General features: G+C 39.2%; 1 protein-coding gene across 1 annotated transcript in view; it reads left to right on the forward strand.

The window, feature by feature from the left end:
• CACNA1B (calcium voltage-gated channel subunit alpha1 B) overlaps positions 1-25,069 on the forward strand; it is a 417,311-nt gene that overhangs the window by 300,211 nt on the left and 92,031 nt on the right. The window contains exons 25-34 of the mRNA XM_040324212.1: positions 2,112-2,218; positions 4,104-4,115; positions 7,343-7,439; positions 9,442-9,602; positions 9,679-9,816; positions 10,740-10,941; positions 11,338-11,502; positions 14,478-14,588; positions 16,030-16,113; positions 20,677-20,682. Coding sequence (XP_040180146.1) covers positions 2,112-2,218; positions 4,104-4,115; positions 7,343-7,439; positions 9,442-9,602; positions 9,679-9,816; positions 10,740-10,941; positions 11,338-11,502; positions 14,478-14,588; positions 16,030-16,113; positions 20,677-20,682 — 1,083 coding nt within the window. The remainder of the gene's footprint in view (positions 1-2,111; positions 2,219-4,103; positions 4,116-7,342; positions 7,440-9,441; positions 9,603-9,678; positions 9,817-10,739; positions 10,942-11,337; positions 11,503-14,477; positions 14,589-16,029; positions 16,114-20,676; positions 20,683-25,069) is intronic.

Here is a 25,069-nt window from a genome sequence, read left to right on the forward strand (position 1 = left end):
GTCTCTAGTATACATATAATAAATGAAAAAAGGCATTACGACATCAATATTTGGGTCACAGTTCTCCCCCTGCTTAGTTTTGTTTTGGGTTTTTCTCATCCATTATGGAAAAACACTCTCGACTGATATTACTCAACAGTTCCTGTGCTATGAGGCCACACAGAACCTCTTTTACAATGTTTTCCGTAGACTTCCAGCAAAATCTAATTAATATTAGCTGTGTCATTTCTGTGCACTAATTAAAAGCTTGGCCGTTCTGAGAAGGCGCTTCTCTATTCATTCGCTAATTAAAATATGAAAAGTTCTAAGATTAGTCAGCGTTTGGGACTGGGAAACACACCTACCTGTTGGAGAAAACTCACATAATGTGTCTAAGATCAAGCCACGTCATTTAACAACCCAATGACAGTGGACCAGCATCATCCGTTACTTGCAGTTTCAGTAGACTGTTGTGTAGCAATGCATTTGCACTTGGGTCTTGCAGTAGTTACAGTATGTCCATTTAGCCTCAAATCTTTGAGTGACTAACCTGAAACAAATATACAGGTAAGGACTTCTAACTTTACTCTGACTCTTGTTCCAGATCAGCTTAAAATACAGAATCCACAGGATTGGGAATGGCTCTTCTTTTTCTCTCTGTTCCTTGTTTTAATATACTGTATATGAAAAATTAACAAAGAATAAATACCGGTAATAAAAAAAATTCCACAGGATCAGCATAATAGCCAGAAATATGCATTTTCACACAGGACCCCCATAGTATAGTTTCTTTGGACACTAAAAAAGACATAAAACCTCTGTTATGCCCCGTACACACGACCAGAAATTCCAACAGCAAAAGTCCGATGTGAGCTTTTGAACGGAATTTCCGACCGTGTGTATGCTCCGTCGGTCTTTTGCTGTTGCTAACAAAAGATTGAGAGCTGGTTCTCAAATTTTCAGACGGAAAAAGTTAATATCGGAAAATCCGATTGTCTGTAGCAATTCCGACGCGCAAAATTCCGACGCATGCTCGGCAACAATTCAACGCATGCTCGGAAGCATTGAACTTCATTTTCTCGGTTCGTCGTAATGTTGTACGTCACTGCGTTCTTGACGGACAAAAGGTCGGAGAACTTTTGTGTGACCATGTGTATGCAAGCCAAGCTTGAGCGGAATTCCGTCGGAAAAAACATCCAAGGTTTTTTCGACAAAAAATCTGATTGTGTACGTGGCATAAGACGTTTATGTGCTGACTTTGTCCACACTGATGAGATTTCCCTGCTCTTCTTGTCAGGAGATGGAAAATCTCTCCATAGATTGCAACAAAATATTTTTGTAAAATGGGTAAGGGTTAGTACATCTATGAGGTTAATATTGGTATTCCCGTGCCAATGACAACCTCTTCCCTTTTTCTTGTCCTATCAAAAGATGACATCTCCCCAAAAGAAACATAGACGGCAATATAAAGTTTAAATGATACTATACTGATAAGATTATACAGAGAACATGGCAACTGTGCTAAAGACTGGATAGGAAGCAGTTTTTTTTCTCAGGGCTCCTGAGCAAAGCTAGAGACTTGCTACTGATTGTTATATGAGAATTGTAACTGTTTCCGTGAGTACTTCCTGCAGACTGCAGTAAGAATAGGATACTGTATAGTCATGAAAATGTTAGATTTTTTAATTTGCGTGATAAATTTGAACCCATCTAGGCAGCACTAAAGACATACATATGCATAATTACATTATAGAAAGGCTCTGATAAGTATGGTTAAATGCCTATATTGCAAAGTCACAGCCTCAGGATGGAATAGGTGTTCTTAGAAAACAATGACCAAGGGGTTTTGCAGAGTAATTTGGCCTAGTCTGTAAGACCAAAGCCAGAAAATGAAAGCCCTCTAAATCGAATTTTTCACTTTGAATTTGGCACCTTTGAGTTATAAGCTGTTGCTGGGTCATAATTTTGGAGTCCTGCATGTGTGTAAGTGGTGAATTGGGGTCAACTTGTCTTGGATAGGATTGAGTTAGACATGGGGAAGTTTTGACAGGTGGGAGGTTATCCAACATTAAATTGTATTGTAGATGTTTACAACATATTGTCCCATATAAGACTTTTTTCTTTGTCCACAGATGATTGATTTGGGTCTTCTCCTCCATTCTGGTTCATATTTCCGGGACCTCTGGAATATTTTAGATTTTATTGTGGTCAGTGGAGCCTTGGTGGCTTTCGCCTTCTCGTAAGTATCATCTACCTAAAAACTATTATAAATACAGGTGGTGAACAGCATAAAACATTTTTGAGGTGTTTTATGTGTGCACATTAGTTTAGTGATGAATTAAAAGTAATCTCCTAAATGTGTTTATATATTGTAATTTAATACAAATGATTATTGGCTATATTAGTGCAAGTTAGTTTTTAGCTTAGTTCAGTTGGACAAATTAAACGCAAATCATTTCATTTATGAGATGTTGTATTTACATAATCTATTATGTCAGTGATTTCCAAATGTATCCCAAGTCCCACCAGTAATTCAGGTTTCATGTATATCCACCACACTGGTCACTAAATCACATTGTTGAGACTGGATTATCTGTGTAAATTTGTTTGCAAAACACATGATGTTGGTGGGATTAAAAACAGGTTTGGGAAATACTGTATCCAGTTATCCTCGCTCTTTTGCCATCTTGTTTTATGATCTTCTTAATTCTTCAAATTGTAAGAATGAAGAGAAGAACAGCCTACTCAAACCCACCTTGGATCCTACCACTAGGAAACACCTAGTGTTAACTGCTAGACAAAGTCTTTCTGCTAGAACTATAGCTAAATCAAGGAGGATTTGATATCCTGGATATCACTGCAGAACATCCCCACTACCGATCATCAACAGCATTACCCACTAGCTATTAAAGTATCCACCACCACTTGGGAGATATGTCTCACTGAATCCAATTACTAATGACGGAATCGCCTTCAATCACACCAGCACACCTAGCAGGACCACCCAGGAGCTTACCAGTACATCAAGCAGACTACCTTGTATTCTACCACTAGACTTGGCATAACAACATTGGTTCCCTCATCTAGTCCTAGTAATCGACTATAGACCTAGGACAACCCTACTAGAGCCTGTTTTTAGAAATAACAAGAAGACGCTCAATAACACTGCTAATCCTAGCAGAACCCTCTGTATCCTACCACTGAACAGGTTGACCATGGATCTATCATTTATACCTAGCAGTTCACTGGGGATGCTACAAATAAACCTAGTAGGAATGACATAAATCCTATTTCTAGTGATCTCAGCTAAATTTCCAGTTACATTGCTAGATATACCAGGACTTCCCTGGATTCAACTTGAACATCAAACAAAGTACCCTTGATCCTACCATTATACCTAGCAGTTACACCATAGATCTTGGCACCAGATTTAGCATGACTATGTTCTTAACAAAAAAAAACCAATAGGAATAGGAGGACCACCCTAGATCCTGTTAGTAGACTCTGGAAGGCTACCTCATATTACTTGTTTACTAGAGAAGAAACATCTCATGTCTTGTGACAACTAGATTTGACAGACGTACATCCTGCCAACCAAATGTAGCATATGAAAACAAAAAAATATTTGTTTTAACCCAATGAATTCCATCTAAATACAGTTTTTTTAATAGAGGGAGGTACATTTAAATATAGGTTATCAAATACAGTTTGATAATTAAGAAATGTGTGTAAAATATATGAAAGTGTATTCTCAAAATACACAGAGAAAAGGTCAAAAAATCCTGACGTACGCTGACTGATATATTTGGCCATGAAGTGTTTGTTGTTACAGTACATACTGCCCTCTGTAGGAGAGTTAGTGCAATTGCCTAAGGAAATTTGTAGTTAATACTTAATTATTTTTTTCTAAAGATTATTTATTTGGAGGCTTCTTAGTAAAGTGTATAACTAGTTTTAGGAACGGGGAATTAAAAAAGAACAGGAACTGTGTGCAGATGTTGACTTTATGTTAAAAGCATTGTTGACTTTGTTGTTGCTTTGTGGCTTTATGTAGTGTGCTTGTCTACTGATTTTACGCTTTCTCTTTGTCTCTCCATGGCCGGATTCTCTTTTTCTGTCTCTAGGAGTTTTGTTGGGTAAATGCAATATACTTTCTACACATACAGGAAGGTCCTGTATGTGTCCCTCCAATTTTTTTCTGTGCCCTATAATCTTAGAACCATTGTAACACCCTTCCTCCTTCTCATCCTGTACCACAATGTAGAATTAGCCACAACCATCTCATTAATTTCATTGAATGAACTGCAGATGAAGGTTTAAGTAAACCCTGGAGGCATTAATAGACAAGGCACTCCTAGGGGCCAATTTTGAAGGCTGATTCGGAGGCTGTTAGATTTTACAGCCTACTTCAGCGCATGCTTTCGTCATATAATATCCACCACATGCATTGACCCCAGCTAACTAAGATTTTTACTGTACTGTAAGATGGCCAAGAGATTTTGTACACCTTACAGCAGGCTTAGGCAACCTGTGGGACGTTTTACTCCTAGTAGTAGTACAACCTTATGTGTCACATATTGCCTAAGCCTGCCACCCAAGATAACCTTGGATCACATCTAATGATTTGTCATTCTGCACCTGTGACCTACTTAGTTTACCTGTGTTGTGCTGGTTAGAATGTTTAGATCTTGTAAATATAAATCAGATGAGCACAGAAGCCTTTCATACTTATCTGAGCTTTCTCCAGTATTCTCCCCCTCTCTTTGCAAACTAGAGGTGCACTTCTGCAGCTCAAGGATTTCTAGCACTCCTCATCCCTAAGTAGATGACAAACAGTAATTCAGAAAGTGGGTAATTAAATTTAAAGAAGTCTTCTAGTCAGGAGAAAATAATCAGTTAAATCACATAGAATATTATATATATTTACTACTTTTTGTCTATGAGCTTCAATAGTAGCTTTGAATGAGGGATACAAAGTTTTATTTGGCAGCACCAAATAAATAAATGCAACATGTATGAGGGTCCTCTGCATGTTCAAGATAAACCAGGCACATTGGGGGACCCAGGCACACTATTCTAGGCTTTGTCATACATACAGCCAATAGCTTGACAAAGGACAGGGTTATTGAAAGTTTTTTTTTTTTTTATTTCAATGCCAAGCAGTACATTGAAGAAACAACAAATAGACAGCTCTTTACATATTTAGAAGTAAAGTTTGAGTTTTGACTGGAGTTCATCATGAATTTCACACTTTATGACCACTAGCCACTAGCAACAGGAACTTTTAATATCTAGTGATGTGGTTTTGAGTGCCCCCAAGAGCTCTGAATACCATTATGCAAATCCTGTCTGGGGTTAGTAAGGGGTTAGTAAGGTCAGTTTCAGACCCACCTCCTGCACCTTGCTGTTGGCTGCTTCAAGTCTGATGACTTGCATCTTTGACCTGTGGTGAGGTGGAGGAAGCAAGAAAGATCAACCTAGCAAGCACTGGTCAAGTTTTCTATAAGAGTGCTCTAGAATTGCATAAGCATTGTGGAAGGTAAAAGGTTTGTAGAGACTATGGTGATGCCAGGCCAGTTCCTGCAGGTTCTCAAACACTGGCTTGGCCTGTCCTGGCCTCAAGCAAACCCAATTCCTGATCATTATAGATAATGCATTTTGCCTGGCCAAGGTAGTAATGTGAAATTTAAAAGGTGTAAAACTACTGAACAGCTTTAGTTTGTAATTTGGCAAAACCCATTTCAGACAACATGGCGGCCATTATGCATAGTGCAGGTCTATCCAGTAGTAAACCCTACATCACTTACAATTGGAAATTAACCCGCTGATGGTCAAGGGATATAAATAACAAAAAACTGAATATGAACCCCTTTAAATTCACTTTGGCTGTGAAGTATGATCTCCACCAACGGAAAGATTATTAAATATTCCACATGGGGCTAGGGCTCTATAGCTGAAAGCCAGCACAGCACAGGTATGAAACTCAATCGGGTATGCATGACTAACCAAGATGCATGATGGATGAAGCATGCTCTGCATCTGGGAGGCCCCACTGGATGCTGTGGCCCCTCCCCATTCCTAAGGAATGGTAATGTTAATGGAGCCCTGGTTAATGTCTTACAGCAACAATTCTGTTATCAGGTGTATCTGCATATTCTTTTATACCATTCCTGACATAACACAGAGAATTCCTTGTCCCACTTCGGACACCATATTCTGTTATTCTTTTTCCTCCAAAGAATATTTGTGGTACCTTATAAGTGACACTGCAGAATCTCAAACATTAAAGAGCACTCAGTATATACCCGAAAAGGGTCAAAATAGTGTAAATAAACAGAAACACAAATTAGGCTGGACCGTTCTCAGCTAGGGATCATCCTCACAGGCTCCGAACAGTCCTCTGTTGCATTGTAACCATTGGATTAAGTGCAAAGAAAATTCAGTCAAATGTAGTTCTCCAAAGTGGCACCTATTTGTATCTATGGTCATTCGTCCAGGTAAATTTGATACAAATTGCAAACATGTAAAAAGTTGCCTTACCCAGTATTATTATTTTTTTTATCAATTAAATAGAACAATTACAATGTAAGAAGGTAAGCTCAAATCTGAGAAATCATTTAAATCATATGCTTGAACCCACATGCAGATAGTCTTATTAAAGTATAACCAAAGGCTTGGTGCATGTGTCCCCATTAAGTAAATTCACGGTTTAAATTTTTCCTGGAGACCACTATTAAGATTTCTCTAATTTTGTAGTGAAGGAAAAATCTCCTATATGGGCAAAAAAGCCTGACGGATTATAACTCTCCTTTATTCTATCCAGATACAAAAAAATGCCTTCAGTTCTGCTTAGCAGCAGGCCATTGCAGTATGAATAGAGGTGGCACTGCTGAAAATACTAGTTGTCTGACTGGCATGCTAATACAATGGCTTCACTATACAGTGACACACCCAAACAAGCACACATCCCAAGATTTCTGACTGTACTCTGAACTTTAATGGTCACATACTTGCCCAGTTCCTGAAAGTAGTGAATTTAAGTGATCAGCATGACATCCAGACAGTACACATATTTAGAGGGTCAGCTATGGCAGCCTCCATTTTAAATTCAGTGCAGGTTCCTTTAAGATAAATCAGGTCAGTTGTCCTATTCATGAATGATATTAGGAGGTATTTCTCTGTGTTATAAGAAGGGAAGTCTAAAAAAAAAATTGAAAGCGCAGCCCTGATAAGAGTGACCCAGATTCTGGGAAGAGCATTGTGAGAGGTAAAGCATGAATCTGATCCTCGGGGTGAAGACGCTCACGCTGGGTGCCATCTTGTAAAATTTGACTGACTCTATCTCTTTGTGTGTCCTCTGTAGAGGGAACAAAGGGAAAGATCTAAACACCATCAAATCCCTGCGGGTCCTCAGGGTTCTGCGGCCTTTGAAAACTATTAAGCGGCTGCCCAAGCTCAAGGTTTGTTTTCTTATCTGTCATCTATGACTTCATTTACTGATTTGTTTTCTGACTTATTGTATGCGTTTACAGTCTGTCTGCACCTAAACAGCTCAAAACCCAGCTGAAGTACATCTATATTGACTATTTTATCTGTCATCCTATTTATAATTCTTCCAGCTCCATGACTCAGGCCTACTACTACACTCCATCGCTGGCAGAGTGACACAGCTCTTTGCTTTTGCAGCATCATGACACTGCTGGGGTCCTTCTCCTGCTTTCTTTTTTTTTTTCCACAATACATTTCTCCTGCTTTCTTACCTCTGTAACCTGCTGAAAACCCTCCCTCTCCAGCCCACAGTGCCTGAAACATGTTTAATTGGCAGCACTGTACAGTGCAGTGCTTTGTGGTTCACAGTCCACAACTATAAAAATAGATCTCAGTCATTAATACATAGGTGTGCCACGTGTGCCCTAATCACCCTATGCAGCTCAGATTCCTCCTACTGCTCTGGCTCCCATCTCCCCCCACCCCCTGCAGCGTTGCCAGCTTCCCTCCTCTCCTATCGGCTGTTGATGCTGGGATGTTTTAGGAGTGGGGAAGGGGCCGGTAAATATGTAATTTACCGGCCCCTTCCCTTTCTGAATGAAGACCGTGAGCGATCGGTAGTGTGTGTTTGGGCTTTGGGGTGCACTCCCTAATGCAATAGGCTGCGCACACCTATGCATTAATATTAGCAGTCTTTTCAAATACATTTAATGACTTCTTTATGAATATGTAACTGGACTAAAGGATGTCTTTTTTTTTTTTTATTCCCTTGGAAAGTAAAATCTATTTAAAATCAATTGGTGACCTGCTAATTACATCTGAGAAACAATAGAAAATGTTTTTCTGGGGAAAAAAAGATGCCCTCTGTATGAGAATGCAGCCTCTTCCTATACATCGTCTTCTGTATAACCCCAGACCTGTATCTATCAGCATATATTCCTATCTTTGGATTATGGATGGAGTTCAGCAAGGGTTTAATTCTGTGGCTTGGAAGATCTAGAATTGGGAAGTGCTTCTTGCATGAAAAATTACTTTCTGACTTGCCCGTCTGTGTTAATAAGCAAAATATGTAAAACTGTTATCTAGGTTTAATTTATTGTGTAGAGAACCTGCTATGATTTGCCTCGACATCATCAAATAATCCTGAATTCTTCCTGGTCTGCTGGTCACATGACTGGAAAAATACAAAGGTGGACAAGAACATCCAAAACTTCTAGGTGGGCAAGAACAGAGTTGGGAATTATGGCAGTAAGGTCGTGCTTTTGAAGTATGCAGATCCTCGCCTTGTCCCCCTGCTCTCCTCATGACTAAAATACATTTTAGGTAATTTGGCAATTTAACTTGAGACATTATCTATAGCAGCCTTTTTTTAACCAGGGTGTCTTGAAGTTTCTTTAGGGGTGCCTTGACAAAATGCCTAAAAATGTATACAAGCCGGTGTGTGGATGAAGTCTGCCTTTTAGTTACACTAAGTCGCAGGTTTTCATTGTGCACTATTACAACCTTCTAGCTGCCGGCGTCCTAATGACCATTCATCATTGATAAGGAGGATGTCATTCGCTTGCATACCATCCTTGTTTGACCCTTCCCTGCTCGTCTCCATCAGCGGTGGGGTCACATTAGCTGAGTGATGGAGGAACATTAGAACACTAGGCAGTACCAGTTTTCAAAAGTGTATTTGCTTTGGAAAAATAAATCACCTCGAACGTTGGGTGTCCTACTTGGACTTGTGGATGTTGCTGCACTAAGTAAAACTATTCAAATTTTAGAATGGGGTGCCTCGAGAGTGTCCATCATTTTTAAAGGGTGCCTCGAGATTGTCCATTATTTTTAAAGGGTGCCTTGACTGAAAATAGGCTGAGAAACACTGATCTTCAGTGTAATCATTATGCTAATTCTGCTTGAAAAAGCCTGCTGGTCTAGTTGTTGCTGAGGCCCTATATTCTTTCCTCTTATGGTCACTGTTTCCCCCAGGCGGTGTTCGACTGTGTAGTGAATTCACTGAAGAATGTACTCAACATCCTCATCGTTTATATGCTCTTCATGTTCATCTTTGCCGTTATTGCTGTTCAGCTCTTCAAGGGCAAGTTCTTTTACTGTACAGATGAGTCAAAAGACCTGGAGAAAGATTGCCGGTAAGTGTCGGAAAGCGAAAAATTGCGACCTCAAGATCATAAAACTCTTTACTGATGATCTTTCTGCTCTGTCTAGGGGGGAATATCTTAATTATGAAAATGATGATGTGAGGGCACAGCCCAGGGAATGGAAGAAATATGAATTCCACTACGACAATGTCCTTTGGGCTCTCCTGACTCTCTTTACAGTTTCCACTGGGGAAGGGTGGCCCAAGTAAGTGTTTTCTACTCTGACTACCATACAGTAAAAGTATACCCAGAAACAAAATTCCCTATTTTTCTCCTACAAGAGCATTTAACAAGATGGAGGTAGAGACACACAATGGATAAATGCCATTCGGCAATCATATGCCCGTTCAGGTACTATATACATATCACCCATAATGGTTGTTTGAAGTAAACCTTACAACTGTTTAAAGTGGGTAAAGGGAATACGCTTATTAACCACTGTGGTGCTCTCATTAGAGAGAAGGAATGGAAGTCAAGGGGCTTTGCACCAAAGTCACAGAAGTCTAGTCTTTAGCAACAAAGGACATTTCAACGATGTGTATTTAACTGTGTATAATGCAACAAACATATGCCTAACAAAAAAAAAGTTGCAAAAATAGCTGCTTTTTGATTTATAGATTAGACTTTTTTGTCATTTTGATTATCCCACTGACATGATGGGGGTTATTTACGAAAGGCAAATCCACTTTGCACTACAAGTGCAAACTACAAGTGCAACGTGCATTTGAAATTGCACTGAAAGTGCACTTGGAAGTGCATGTGCTTTAAATCTGAGGGGTAGATCTGAAATCAGGGGAAGCTCTGCTGATTTTATTATCCAATCATGTGCAAGCTAAAATCCTGTTTTTTATTTTCCTTGCATGTCCCCCTCGGATCTACAGCGACTGCACTTACAAGTGCACTTTCGGTGCAATTTCAAGTGCGCTTTGCACTTGTAGTGCAAAGTGAATTTGCCTTTAGTAAATAACCCCCTATTTGTTATTAATCTTAGAGTCTGACATCTTAGAGTCTGTATGTATGTATACATACATACAAAGGCTTGTATGTATGTATAGAAAGCTTTCTGTAGTATAATTGCATTATAGCTTAGCAATCATTGTAATATCAAGGGTTACTTTTCTTTTTCAGCGTCCTAAAACACTCGGTGGATGCAACCTACGAGGAGCAGGGCCCCACTCCCGGCTTTCGCATGGAAATGTCCATCTTCTATGTGGTCTATTTTGTGGTGTTTCCTTTCTTCTTTGTCAACATATTTGTGGCTCTAATTATCATCACTTTCCAGGAGCAGGGAGACAAGGTCATGTCAGAGTGCAGTCTTGAGAAGAATGAGGTAGGGAGAATGAGATGTAGCCTGTTGTATCATGTACTGCTTTTCTGCATACCCTCACTTTTAACACCTTTAGGAAGAAGTGTGGCCATCGTCATCCATGTCTCTTTGCCATCCTATTTACAAAGGGAGAGACAATAAAAAGACAAATAACTAAACCAGAACACCTACAGATCCTGCTTATTTTAGTCAGGGACTCCATTGTAGTTCAAACCATCAATGTTTGGCTATTGCACTGGGGGAATGCATGCTTCACTGTTTTTTGTTAAGTCCTGCTATGCTTAGAGAAACCAAAGCCAATAAATATTTTCATTTCAATTTTACCAAAGTGGAATTTGTTTTGGGGTAACATTTTGTATATACTGTAGCACATTGACTCTCCCATTATTCTCCTTGCAGAGGGCCTGCATAGACTTTGTCATCAGTGCTAAGCCCCTAACGCGATACATGCCTCAGAACCGGCAATCATTCCAATATAAGATGTGGCGGTTTGTAGTGTCTCCTCCATTTGAGTATTTCATCATGGTGATGATTGCGCTCAACACCATCGTGTTGATGATGAAGGTAAGGCTCAACTGAGATAAGGTGTGTTAAAATAATTTACATAAAACACATAATACATGACACCTATCCTATACACATATGTGAAAAAGTTCCTTATCAATATATCCTCCTTTAATGTCAAAACATAATCCTTAACATATTTGGTTCTGATAGGCTCTTGACATTGTTCTGTATATCACCTCATGGCTATGCAAGCCTTAACTAGGATTAGTGTGAGACTATTTTGTTATACAGTCACCTCTTTTCTTTCCTTATGCTAGTATTTGAAATAAACAGTGGCCAAACAACTCATTTGGGGATTTATGTAAACCAGAAAGGCCTTATTATTAGAAGCCTTGTTATACATGGGTACTAAACTTGTACAATTTTAAAAGTGTGAACTGTGTGTCTAAAATTATAGCTCTCCATACATAGAAAATAATTTGTTCTGTCTTTGCTATCACAACTAGTAGCAAAGAAAGTACAGCCCCTCATGCAAACCAATAGTTTTGCCTGTCAGCATCAAATCTCACCTTTTTCAGGAGCCAAGGAGGCATAGGTGTAGCACCCAGCCATTGAAAATCTATGACAGGCTGAAATACAGTGGGCATAGAAAAGAATATCCCCTTTAAAATAATCACACTTTTTTGCTTTGCAGCCTGAAATGAAGAGAGACACAGATTTTTGTTTATCCCAGCTGTATTTACTCAGTGCAATGTATAACATCCAAGTAAAAGATATAAAACCAAAATGTCTGGGGAAAAAAACAAACAAACAGAATCACTGAGTTGGAAAAAGGATCACCCCCTCCTAGAAATGACTTGTAGACTCAATCAGGTGTAGCTAATCACCTTCTCAATGGCACACAAAGCCATTTGACAGCCATCAGCTGTGGTCATTTTGATTGGCTCAGCATGGAAAGAGCTTTCTTGGAGCATTTCAGTCTCTGGTAGTGCAACTTAAGCAAACAATCAACTATTGGTGGCAAGGCACTGTCAAAAGATCTCCGGGATAAAGTTGTGAACAGGCGCAAGTCAAGAGATGGATACAAAAAAAATCAAAGGCTTTATCAATGCCTAGAAGCACAGTGAATTATATTATTAAGAAGTGTGAGGTATTTGGTACAACACAGACCCTCCATGGTTCAGGACGCTACTCCAAACTGGATGAAAGAGCCAGGAGGAAACTGGTTGGAGAGGCTACCAAAAGGCCTACAGCAACTCTGCAGCCGTTGCAGGAATTTATGACAAAGAGTGGCCATTGTGTGCATGTGAAAACAATATCACAAATTCTCCTAACTAGTAAATAGAGTCCACATGTGTGTAATCTAATCTCAGTATAAATACAGCCGTTCTTTGAAGCCCTCAGATGTTTGTTTAGAAAACATTGGTGAACAAACTGCATTGTGAAGGCCAAGGAACACCAGACAGGTCAGGGATAAAGTTGTAGAGAAGTTAAAAGTAGAGTTGGGTTATAAACAAATATCCCAAGCTTTGAACATCTCACAGAGCACTACTCAATCCATCATCTGAAAATGGAGAGTATGGCACAACTGCAAAGCTACCAAGACATGGCCGTCCACTTAAACTGACAGAATGGGCAAGGAGAGCATTAATCAGAGAAGCAGCCAAGAGGCCCATGGTAACTCTGGAGGAGCAGCAGAGATCTACAGCTCAAGTGGGAGAATCTGTCTACAGGACAACTATTAGTTGGGCACTCCACACATCTGGCCTTTATGGAAGAGTGGAAAGAAGAAAGCCATTGTTGAAAGAAATCCATAAGAAGTCCCGTTTGAAGTTTGCGAGAAGGCATGTGGGGGACACAGCAAACACGTGGAAGAAGGCGCTCTGGTCAGATGAGACCAAAATTTACCTTTTTTTTGCCTAAAAGCAAAACACTATGTGTGGCGGAAAACTAACACTGCGCATAACCCTAAGCACACCATCCCCACTGTGAAATGTGGTGGCAGCATCATGTTGTGGGGATGCTTTCCTTCAGCAGGAACAGGGAAGCTGCTCAGAGTTGATGGGAAGGTGGCTGGAGCCAAATACAGGGCAATCTTGGAAGAATTTTTTTTAGAGTCTGCAAAAGACTTGAGACTAAACATTCAGCCAGAACTTCAATGCAGTTGTTTAGATCAAAGCATATTCATGTGTTAGAATGGCCCAGTCAAAGTCCAGACCTAAGTCCAATTGAGAATCTGTGGCAAAACTTGAAAATTGCTGTTCACAGACTCTTTCCATCCAATCTGACAGAGCTTGAGCTATTTTGCACAGAAGAATGGGCAAACATTTCACTCTCTAGATGTGCAATGCTGGTAGAAACATCCAAAAAGACTTGCGGCTGTAATTGCAGTGAAAGGTGGTTCTACAAAGTATTGGCTTGTGGGGGGGGGGGGGGGCTGAATACAAATGCATGCCACACTTTCACATATTTATTTGTAAAATATGTTGAAAACAATTTATAATTTTCCTTCCACTTCACAATTATGTGCCACTTTGTGTTGGTCTATCACCTAAAATCCCAATAAAATACATGTACGTTTTTGGTTGTAACTTGACAAAATGTGGTAAATTTCAAGAGGTATGAACACTTTTTAAAGACATTGTATGTTAGGAGTAAGAGGTAGTATTCTAATGACACTTTTTTAGTATCATGGGAGCAGAAGGCAGGGGAGCTACAGTTCAGTACTGTTAAATATCATTCGAAGATGGCGGACACAGTAGCCAGCCTGTCCAGTCTGAGGTGGAGAAAGAGAAAGCTGTAGTATTTGCTTTATGGTTACAATCCAATTCAGTATAACACACTATATAAAAGTTGGTAGATGTTCTTTTCCTGCAAAGTGGCTTCTTATTACATTTCCATTCCTGTCATCATACTGGCACGTAGTGCCAAATAAAATCACAAATTAAAATCCAGTATCTTGCCTATCACAGCTTATTTTTGTGAATAGAATTCCACCTTTAATTCACTGGCTCACTCTCTTGCTTTTTCAGTTCTATGGAGCATCAAGTACCTATGAAGAAATGTTGCGGGGCCTCAATATTATCTTCACGTCAATGTTCTCACTGGAATGTATCCTGAAAATCATTGCCTTTGGTGTTCTGGTAAGAAACCTACATCTGATATTTTCCTATATTTTAAAGTGATAGTAAAGTCTACAATTTTAATTAGGCCCAATCAGCACAATTTTGACAGACTTGCCTTTACAACAGAGCCTTCCAGCGCCTTCTCCATGGTGAGTCCCCATGGTGGCACAGCTCTCTCTGCAATCGGGACACACTCAGTGTGTCATGAATGCAGAGCTACAGCGCATGTTTCAGTGATGTCATTGCTTGCCAATAGGATTATCTTCTAATTGACCACACACATTTAAAAGATATTCAGGGTACCTACACATAAAAATAATTAAAAGCTTAACTGTAGGTACAAATTTATACTAAGGATTTACTACTGTCTTAACTGTTGTGGAAAGTTTTTTAAATATGTTTTGACTAAACATACAACCCCAATTTCAAAAAAGTTGATGCTGTGTAAAAATACAGTATACATAAAAACAGAATGCAATGATCAATCAATTTCAAAATTACCAATTTTTCTTTAAAATTATAATTTTCCTCAGTTTAAACATTTGATATGTTTTCTTATTTCTACTGTAAATAAAATATGAGTTCATGAGATTTACAAATCATTGCATGCTTCTTTTGGAATTGGTTATAACAAATATGGTAAAGGGTTCTGAAAAACGTATCCCCCTACTAAAAACTAAGAAGAGACCCTCATTTTATGTGTGGTCACTGAACAGGAATTGAGACAGCAGGAAAAAAACCTGGTTATAACTCATTCCCTTCCTACCCAAAAATGAAGAAAATACAATTTTGGCTAATTACATGTTCCAAGAACCCCCTTCTCTTTTATTAGCTAATGGCCCCTTGCACCTCCATTAAGCCAAATCTGCTTGCTCAGTCAGTCCTTTTGACATCTGACATTGTGATTACAGCAGCAGTAAAAGGAATTTATCTCACTCTGGGATTGTTTTGATTGGTCAAAGAACAAGTCAGACTATCACAAAGTCAGATCAAAGTAGTATCCTGTTCATTCAAGTCAGATGGATGTCGGACCAATGTAGGACCGATGTAGGACTGATGTCGCAGAGCAAAGTAGGATGAAAGTCGTATGACTGTCTGTGACTGTCTGTGGGAAAAGTGTGAACCCAGCCTAAAGAAGGTTTTTTGGCAGTCCTGTTCTAATGATCAGCTTCTGTCTAACAGAGAGGGCTACACAGATGGAAATTCGGCCGGTCCCTGGTGAACCAGCTGAGTTTTGATCTATGTGTAGCCAGCTTTAGACTCCATTCCTTGGCAAACCTAGTTAAAGAGAAAGGTTTGTGACATGTGATAAATTAACCCGTAAAGCAGAGCTCAGGTTTGGACTAAGCAGGGATCTGATGGTTTATGGCCATCTTTGATTTGGGATTTGTGAGATGTGTTTTACCAAAAATATTTCCTTTCCTTCTCTTAAAAAAAAAATCTTCTGTCTTTTGTGCAGAATTACTTGCGGGATGCTTGGAATGTGTTTGACTTTGTCACGGTTTTGGGAAGTATAACTGATATATTAGTAACGGAGATAGCGGTAAGTACGCTGATATTAGGTGTTTCACCAGCAAAGCGTGGAAATAGCAAAATGTCTCTAGAACTGCAGTAAACATTGTCTCATGGGAAATATATACAGCATTATTTGGCTGCATCAGTTCTCTATTTTACAATGAACATAGTCTTTTAGATGCATTGTGAACACCCATAGCACACTAGTCTTGAGGAACAATTGATTTGCAACAAAAATTCATTAACAGCTTTTTTCCCTTTACAAAGTTCTGCCAAGAATGCCTCATGGAACAACCAATCAGCAGCTGTCTTGCACTATCTTTATTGAAATATAAAATAAAGATGCCATGGATTACTGTGCTTCACTGCTGATTGATACATATTAATATACTGTACAAAACGTTAGGGGAGATTTTTATTTGACTTTTGCAAGCACAGATGGGTGTCCTGTACATAACAATCCATCCAATCTAACTATATGAGTGGTCTAAAATTTTTATAGCCACTACAAATCCACATTGGGGGCAATTTACTAAAACTGGAGCACTCAGAACCTGGTGCAGCTGTGCATGGTAGTCAATCAACTTCTAACTTCAGCTTGTTCAATTAAGCTTTGACAATAAGGCTTCATTTCCACTGACGTTTTTACAGCCACTTTTCTGAGCGTTTTTTACAGCTTAAAAACGCCTGTCCATGTTATTCTATGGCATCATGCCCACATAGGCGTTTTTGCAAATGGCATAGGCGTTTTTGAGCTGTAAAAAAAACGCAGGACCAGGGCGTTGTGAAGCTCCAGAGTAGAGCTGTAAAAACGCCAGACGTTAACAAACGCTCAAAAACGCGCGAAAACGCTACCGCTTAGAAACCAGTCCGGTCCCAAGTTTAAGGCTTCATTTCCACTGGCGTTTTTACAGCCACTTGTGTTAGCCTTTTTTACAGCTTAAAAACGCCTGTCCATGTTTATTTTGTAAAAAAAAAAAAAATTTGATGTCACTGGCTGCATGTAATGTAAATATCTCCTAAACGGTACACGTTTAGGAGATGTTTACACTACCTTTGGGTGAGCCTTATTATAGGCTTACCTATAGGTAAATGTCAGCAGAGGAAGTGTACTTGCTCTTTAAGAGAATGGAGAGGGTAGAAGGAATTAGTGAGCAGTTGGTTTCAGTTGGGGGATGAAAGCAGTTCAACATAGTTTGGTTAATCTTGCATCCAAGAGAAATAAATCCTCCATAGGGTATTTGCTGCTTATACATGAAATTGTTCTGTTAAAAACCTGAAATGTCTACAACTTCATCTGAATAAATTATTAAATAATCTTTAATCTAAACCAGCTTTTAATTTAGGTCTTACTGGCCCCTTCATTAAGACTCCTTTCACACTGGGGCAGTTTTCAGGCGCTTTGCTAAGTGCCTGAAAACCGCCTCCCATTCATTGCAGTGTGTCTTTTCACTCTGGGGTGGTGCGCTTGCAGGACGTTACCAAAAGTCGTGCAAGCATCATCTTTTGGGCAGGTTGGGAGCGCTGTATTTAGTACTCCCAAAACACCCTGCCCCATTGCAATGAATTGGCAGGACTTCCAATGCACCTTAAAAACACTGAAAATGGGGAGTTTTTAACCTTTTTTTGGGGTTAAAACCGCCTGCTAGAGGCCGAAAAGCCCCGCTAAAACAGCGCTAAAGTGCCACTAAAACAAGCAATGCTTTAACGCTAATGGCGGGCACTGTCAGTGTGAAAGGGGTCTTAGACCTACGTTGCACAGTTAAAGAGCATCTACATATAGCTGCAGAGTTCTAACAAATCCCTGTTTGTTGTGCAGACAGGGAAAGCTGGCACTTGTGGTCCTCCGCAGCTGGCAATTTGTAAACTGTTGATATACATGTAAGCAGATTAGATTCTTTATTATGGAGCAATGTGACTTTCCATAGGACACATGCTGAAACCTCTTCCATTACTTATTCTTCCCTAAAAAGCCTCAGTATACTAATTAGAAAGATAACGGATGCTTAATGGGTCACAGAGAAAAAGTTTAATTACTGTATTGGGATGAAAGAATGTTAATCTCAATTGTAAGAGGATTTGCTGACACATCAATAGGGAGGGTTTGGTTTTCAGAAAATTTGGCGTATTAAATGGAAAACAGATCCTTATTATAAAAGGGCACATTGTCATGAACAGCTTTTGCTGAAAAAAAAAAAAGGATTTATATCTATGTCTGACAAGGAATGAGATGCTTACAACCCAGCTCTGCTGAAAAACAGGCAGCTATTGCAGTGGAACAGCGATATTTTGAGACCCCCATCCTTCCCACAGTGGGTGTGCTGTCACTTAGGCAAGGAACTCAGCTTTTCGACTGAGCTGCTGTTATCACAAAGTTCTCCCTATAATTTTGTGGAGAATCCTGACTAGAGCATGTATAATGCAGAATTTCTGCACCCCTCATGAATTCCATAGAGGACTACACAAATTATTTAGGCTGGTGGCTACAGCAGCTTGGTTAAAAAGCCAAACCCATAACCTGACATGTTTTTTTTTTTTCACCAGGAAGTGCTGAAGAACCCTGCTCCACTACACCCTACACATAAAAGTCAATTTTAGTGGATGCTAATCTTTACAACAAAACTTTTTGTACCTTCTTGGCAAATGTGATATTAAAAGTCTGGACAGCAAAAAAATTGAATTTATAAATAGTATTTATCCTGTTCCCTTTTACTTGTTCAGGCTCCTAAAGTATGCACCGTTTTAGTTGGAAAGGTTTAGAAATACTTTGCATAGTAGTGACAAAATAATTGTTGTGTCTGTGTGATCATGCCTCAGTATACTCTGATCGTAGATGGTTACTGCATTGGGCAAAATTTGGAAAATGATATTCGGATATTTTGAAAGCTTGTACAAAGTTGGGGGGACAAGCAGGTAAAAAGTATAACTACTCTGAGGCTTTCACTGCCTTGCCCTATGCCAGCTATACAACATGGATCCTCCTATCATTTAAGGTATTGATCGATCCCTCAAGAGGATCAATCATTTTTTTTAGCATTCAATGAAAGAGAAACATTATCAGATTGAAGGAATCCAGTCGTTTTTCGGGATTAATCGTTTGATTGTTGCCCTTGATCAGAAATAACAAACAATTGGTTAAACCACAGAATTATGTTTTTTTACAGCACAGTTGTCTGCTCATGTTAAATGAAATAGTAATTTTCATAGATTGATTAAATGATTGGGTCGATTGATCAGTGAAGGATAAATGCCTATAAGGCTAAGATTCTAGTATTGCATTTTTCAGAAAATGTAATATACTTTAAAAGGTTGTTCCACCTAAAAGTTATACCTAATTGTAGTGATTGTTGGTGAGCTGATGTACCATTATCAGGGCTGCTGTTAAAGATCATGAGGCCCTATACAGCCTACCTGACAACGCCCCTCTTCCCCCCGAAAATATAAAAAAAAAATCGCTAAAATCATTATTAGTGAACACAAACACTACGAAATTCCTGCTAAATCTAAAAGAAAAAAACTGTATTGAGTTAATAAAGTTCTGTGTATGAATGAGGTCTCCATCCTAAATGACCCTTGTGTATTCCCTCAGCAGCTGCCAGCTGAAGCGAGAGAAGGTGAATGGGGGGGCTCTAATGGAGGCATGCAGAGGGATCGGCATGATCTGAGTGGTGGAAGGGGGGGTGGGGACACAGATACTAGAACCAATCCCTCTGCTATGCAGCCATAGAGGGAGAGAAGGAGAAGCTGTCATTGCTGCAGGGGGAGCTACAAGAGGTGTCAACAATAAGGCAGTACAGCCGAACCTCCTGCTCAGCAGGTACCCGGGCTTCCCTTTTGAAATGATGGGGTTTGGGTCCAGTACAGGAGGGCTGGCTATACTGGATTATCAGAGGCCCTCACCATGATACTTCTTATATGTCATGCTCTTCCCTCCATCAAACACTGTCTCATTACTCCCACTGTGTTCTCTAAAATATGGCATTAATTTAAAAAGTTTTCTTGGGAAAATGTGACCCCCCCCCCCCCTCATAATCATTGCAGCTGATGGGCAGAGCTGGGAACTCATGAACACAGGATTCACAAAGAATTAGTTTAAAGGAAACCGAGAGGTCAGTCACTCAACATACACTTAAAACTGAAATATCAGCATTGGGGTTCTAGACCTCTACGAATTCCAGCAATTACAAAGAAGATATAACAACTAACACCCCCTGATGATCCTGTGTACTGTTTGACCGCAATACTTATTTTGGAATTTCAGTATTATGTATTTCTTGAGCCATAAACCTGATTTGAAAATATGGTTGAAAAGCTATATTTTTACTTGCAATCATCGAAATTATTTGTCTTATGATCTGTTTGATTTAATTCATCTTTTCTTTTGTGTGTACATGGTCTTGGTGTTCGTGTCCTTTGTTTTATATTTTTTTCCCTTTTTTATTTATTTCACGGCCTGCCGAATCATGCTATTCAATCAACATACAATACGGGATAATCTCAACCTTCCCCCAAAAAACACCCACTGTCTCTGTATGTTGTATTACCTTCAACTCTCGTGTACCAAAATCACCCATGACAACCTCATACCTAGAACACGGTTGGTTCTGTTTTTACCAGTCTTATTTTTATTTTTTTGTTATGTTTTGCATCCTGACCTTCCTCTGATGTCTCTGCTTGCTTATGGATGAGTTCTTGCTCCATACCTCCAAGAAGGTGCTTTAATTGAGCAATTCCAGGGGGATTTATTTTTGACATGTCTTTCAGTACTTTGTTTTGTTTATAAAGACAACACATCATGGATAATTTAAAAAATGCCTTGTCTTTCAACAGCAAAAGACCAAAAACTAGCATATCTTACAAGTAAAAAAAATTTACATGCTTGAGCTGGTTTAGGCACAAGAATTCACATGCACAAAAATGAACAAATGCTATTATTTGTAACTTAATATTTGCCAAGTCCCAAGGATTTAGCTATGGTGACAACTGTGATTTTTACATTTGCCCAATGAAAAGGACTAAAATAAGATTTGACATTTATACTAGGAGATGTTTAGGAAAAAAACAAGTAGATTGGAGGGGACATGAGGACACTGCCACAAAAATGTGATGACTTAAGTTAGCCAATCTATATTTTCTAACAGGAAAGTAGGAATGGCAATTCAACTGACTGTTTTACATCTGACTGGATACAGCCATTGTTTGGTTGAAAATTTTCCTTCTGGCTCCTTAGAGTTTGCATTTGCAGAATGTCAGGAAGGAGGGAGCCAAAAAGGCCACACACATAACAAATTTTGTCTGGTTCATCAAGAACAGGCCAAAATGTGCATAGTGTATTGGTAGCTTTAGCCAATGTCCATGAGTTTACCTTTGTTAATTTTTTAACCTAAATGGTCTTCATATTGAATTCTGTAGCACATTTAATAAAATGTAGTGCACTCATATTAGGACAACAGAAATACTACACCTCTGACCAACGATATAAGGGTAGACTATACCTTTTTACCAATATAGCCATGCTATATATTTAATATTCAAAAGTTGGTCATTAAATAATATTCCATAATTTGCTTGAACACTGGAGTGAATAGTGACAAATGAATGAGAAAAAGTCCATTGAAGCGATATCCAAAAAAAGGGAATGTTTAGATGAATATCCACCAGGTGCACCTCCACTGTGATAAAAAATTGTAAGCTTACCAGATCTCTAGACTCCACACTATAGGCGTCTACACAAGCTTTTGGATAATGACCCGGCACTTAAAACAAATTCCTTGGTGGTTAGACTGGAAAGGATGGTAACATGGCTGGCCAAAACAGATCCTTAGTACTCCTCAGACATGACCAAATAAGGAAAAAAAAGGGGGTCCACATAGTGTAAAACCATAAACCACTTTATTTAGCGAAAAGGTTACTAAACACTTACATCAATCGAGTAAACAATCAGCAATCTAGTAAACAATCAGCAGTTAAAATAGTAGTTCCCTGGATAAAAACAACTTGTATACAGCTTGGTTCAGACATAGACTCTGACCTTTAACTTATTTACCAATGAATCAAAAAGAATGGTGCGCAGTCTCCTTAAATCATACTCATAATCTATAGTGAACACATGTGTAAAACATTATTTGTGTAAAAAAAACTTTACAATGTGTATAACAAAGCAATTCATCCTGCAATGGATGAGCCTCAATCTTAATAATTAACATTCTTAATTCATGTGTGAACAATATTTTTATTTATTTATTAAAATGCTTGTAAAACAACAGCGCAGTCTTACACAAGTGCCTCGATGCGCTGGCGGGATGAAAACAGAACAGAAAAGGGGCAGAAACTACATCGATCAAACAAGTAACAATTAAACAATAACAATCAGCGAACAAGAAGATATATAAAACATACAAAGTTAAAAATATCAAATTTAGAGCTATTAGAATGTTTAATATTTAAGTCATCCCAAAAGCCTGGATATATAGCCATGTTTTTAACAATCTCCTAAACTTTAGTAGATCATTCTTAAGTCTTATGTGAAAGGGCAAGGAGTTCCAGAACTGCGCTCCTTGAACTTCCAGGGTCCTCCCACCGCATTTGTTTTTGGCAAATTTGGGGATGTTCAACAAAGCCAAATTCGCAGCGATCTGGTAGGCACATGTCTGATGAATTTTTCTCTGAGATAGCCTGGTCCAAAACCATGGATGGCCTTATGCACAAGACACCCCGTCTTGAACTGAGCCCGTTGTGCCACGGGCAGCCAGTGCAAGGCCTGTAGGGATGGAGTGATGTGGTCGTACCGGCCCACACCCGTGAGTAGCCTAGCAGCGGCATCCTGAACAAGCTGAAGCTTGTGCAAGATGTTCTTAGACACACCCATGTACAGGGCATTGCAGTAATCTAGTCAACTACCAACCATTGCATTGACCATAGAGAATTTATCAGAGTCCTCGATAAAGCGAAACGTAGATCACAGGAGTCTCAAGTGGAAGTGACATACACTTACCACTTGATACACCTGGCTACGCAATGCCAACTTAGAATCAAGGATAACCCCCAGGTCCCTGACCTTAGAGACTGGTGCCGGACTCGGTTTAAAAGAGTCAGGCCAGTCGGGCATCTTACTAGGGCAATCATGGTTACTGAAGATCATAGTTTCAGTTTTGGAGCCATTAAGCTTGAGGTAATTGGCTCCCATCCAGGTTCTAATCTCCTCCAAACAAGAGGCAAGATCCACTTGCCTCTCGTTGGTCCTGGGGAGGCGAAAGTATATCTGGGTATCGTCTTCGTAGACGTGGAAGAGGAGGTTATGGCGACTTATGATGTACAACAATGGTCTCATGTAGATATTAAACAGGATGGGCGATAATGCCGAACCCTGAGGGACCCCACAGGAGAGAGAACTATCAGCAGAGTAATACGGTCCCAATCTTACCCGCTGAACTCTCTCCTGCAGAAAAGAGGCCATCCATGCCAAAGCAGTACCATCAGTGCCAGCCACAATCCCTAGTCTTTCCAACAGTCTGGTGTGATCGATGGTATCAAAAGCTGCAGACAGATCCAGAAGTACTAAGGCCGAGGTGTCATTCCTATCCAAAGACCAGAGGAGATCATCCTGGACTTTAACCAAGGCCGTTTCAGGGACTCTGCCAGGTCGGAATCCTGACTGGAGGTCATTGAAGATGTTGTAAGATTCCAAGTGAGGCTGATACTGCCATACCGCTGCTCTTTCGATGATCTTAGCAAGGACCGGTAAGGTGGAAATAGGTCGATTGTTACTGAGCACGGAGGGCGGCAAGTTAGATTTCTTCAGCAGTGGTATAACTGCTTTAGAATACTTTGCACCACTCCAGATAAAAAAGATGTGCTTATAATGTCCGCTATAAAAGGGGCCATGGTCTCACAAGCATCCCTCATCAGCTGTGCAATGCAGGGATCGAGCGCAGAGGACGAGTTATAATAAATTCAAACTCCTTGACCAAAAAAAAGGGTATCTCACATCGAATGTGAACATATATATATATATATATATATATATATATATATATATATATATATATATATATATATATATATACAAAATCAGTATTACATAAATTATGCAAAAAGAAAAATGCTTCAGTCCTTAAAAAGTCCATAAATTGTGCAACCTAAAGTGCTCGGTGCTCTCAATAACCAAAGTGTAATTGTGCTTAAAGTGCCCATGAGGAAAAATGGCCTCCTATTGGACTGCACTGATCTCAAATTATAGAGATCATATGCGCTAGTGTATGTCCAAGGAGTCACAAATCCTTATTTTGGTTAATGAGTTTGAATTTATGAAATATTTATTGTCCACACGTGAACTTTTATTTTTATTTATTAAGATTAAGGCTCATCCATTGCAGGGGGACTTGCTTTGTAATATAAAATGTGAGATTTTTTTTTTTACACAAATAATTTTTTACACATGTTCATTATACTGTAGATTATGAGTATGATTTAAAGTGGATATAAACCCACTCTCATCCTTTCTAAACTACTGCCATGGTGCTGATCTAAATTGGGTTTACATCCACTTTAAGGAGTTTGCGCACCATTCTATTGGTTCTCACTCTAGACCTGGTATTCAGGTGTATTTGCATGCAGAAGCTCCAGGTTGTATATTCAACTAAGCGCAAGATTTTGCTTTATACTGTATTTGTATACTTATTTACCCCAAATGAACATATATTATAGTACAACATATCCAACATATAAAACCCAATGTAATTTACAGAAAATATCAATAAATAAGTAAAATGTGTTTGTGCCTGAGTAATTATATTATAGAAACAATTCCCTTCTATTTATTCCAAGAACAGTGTTTCTGCATTACTGAACAAGAGAGCTGCTACCTGAGTTGCAAAATTTTGTAAAACAAACCCCAAAATTAGGTTCAGCGCCACTGGTAGTGGCCTTCACTTAAGACTGATGGTTACCTTGGATAATATAACTAATTCTGTCTTTTGCTGCCT

Source organism: Rana temporaria, chromosome 9 (genome assembly GCF_905171775.1).
Source record: "Rana temporaria chromosome 9, aRanTem1.1, whole genome shotgun sequence".
NCBI classification, from domain to species: domain Eukaryota; kingdom Metazoa; phylum Chordata; class Amphibia; order Anura; family Ranidae; genus Rana; species Rana temporaria.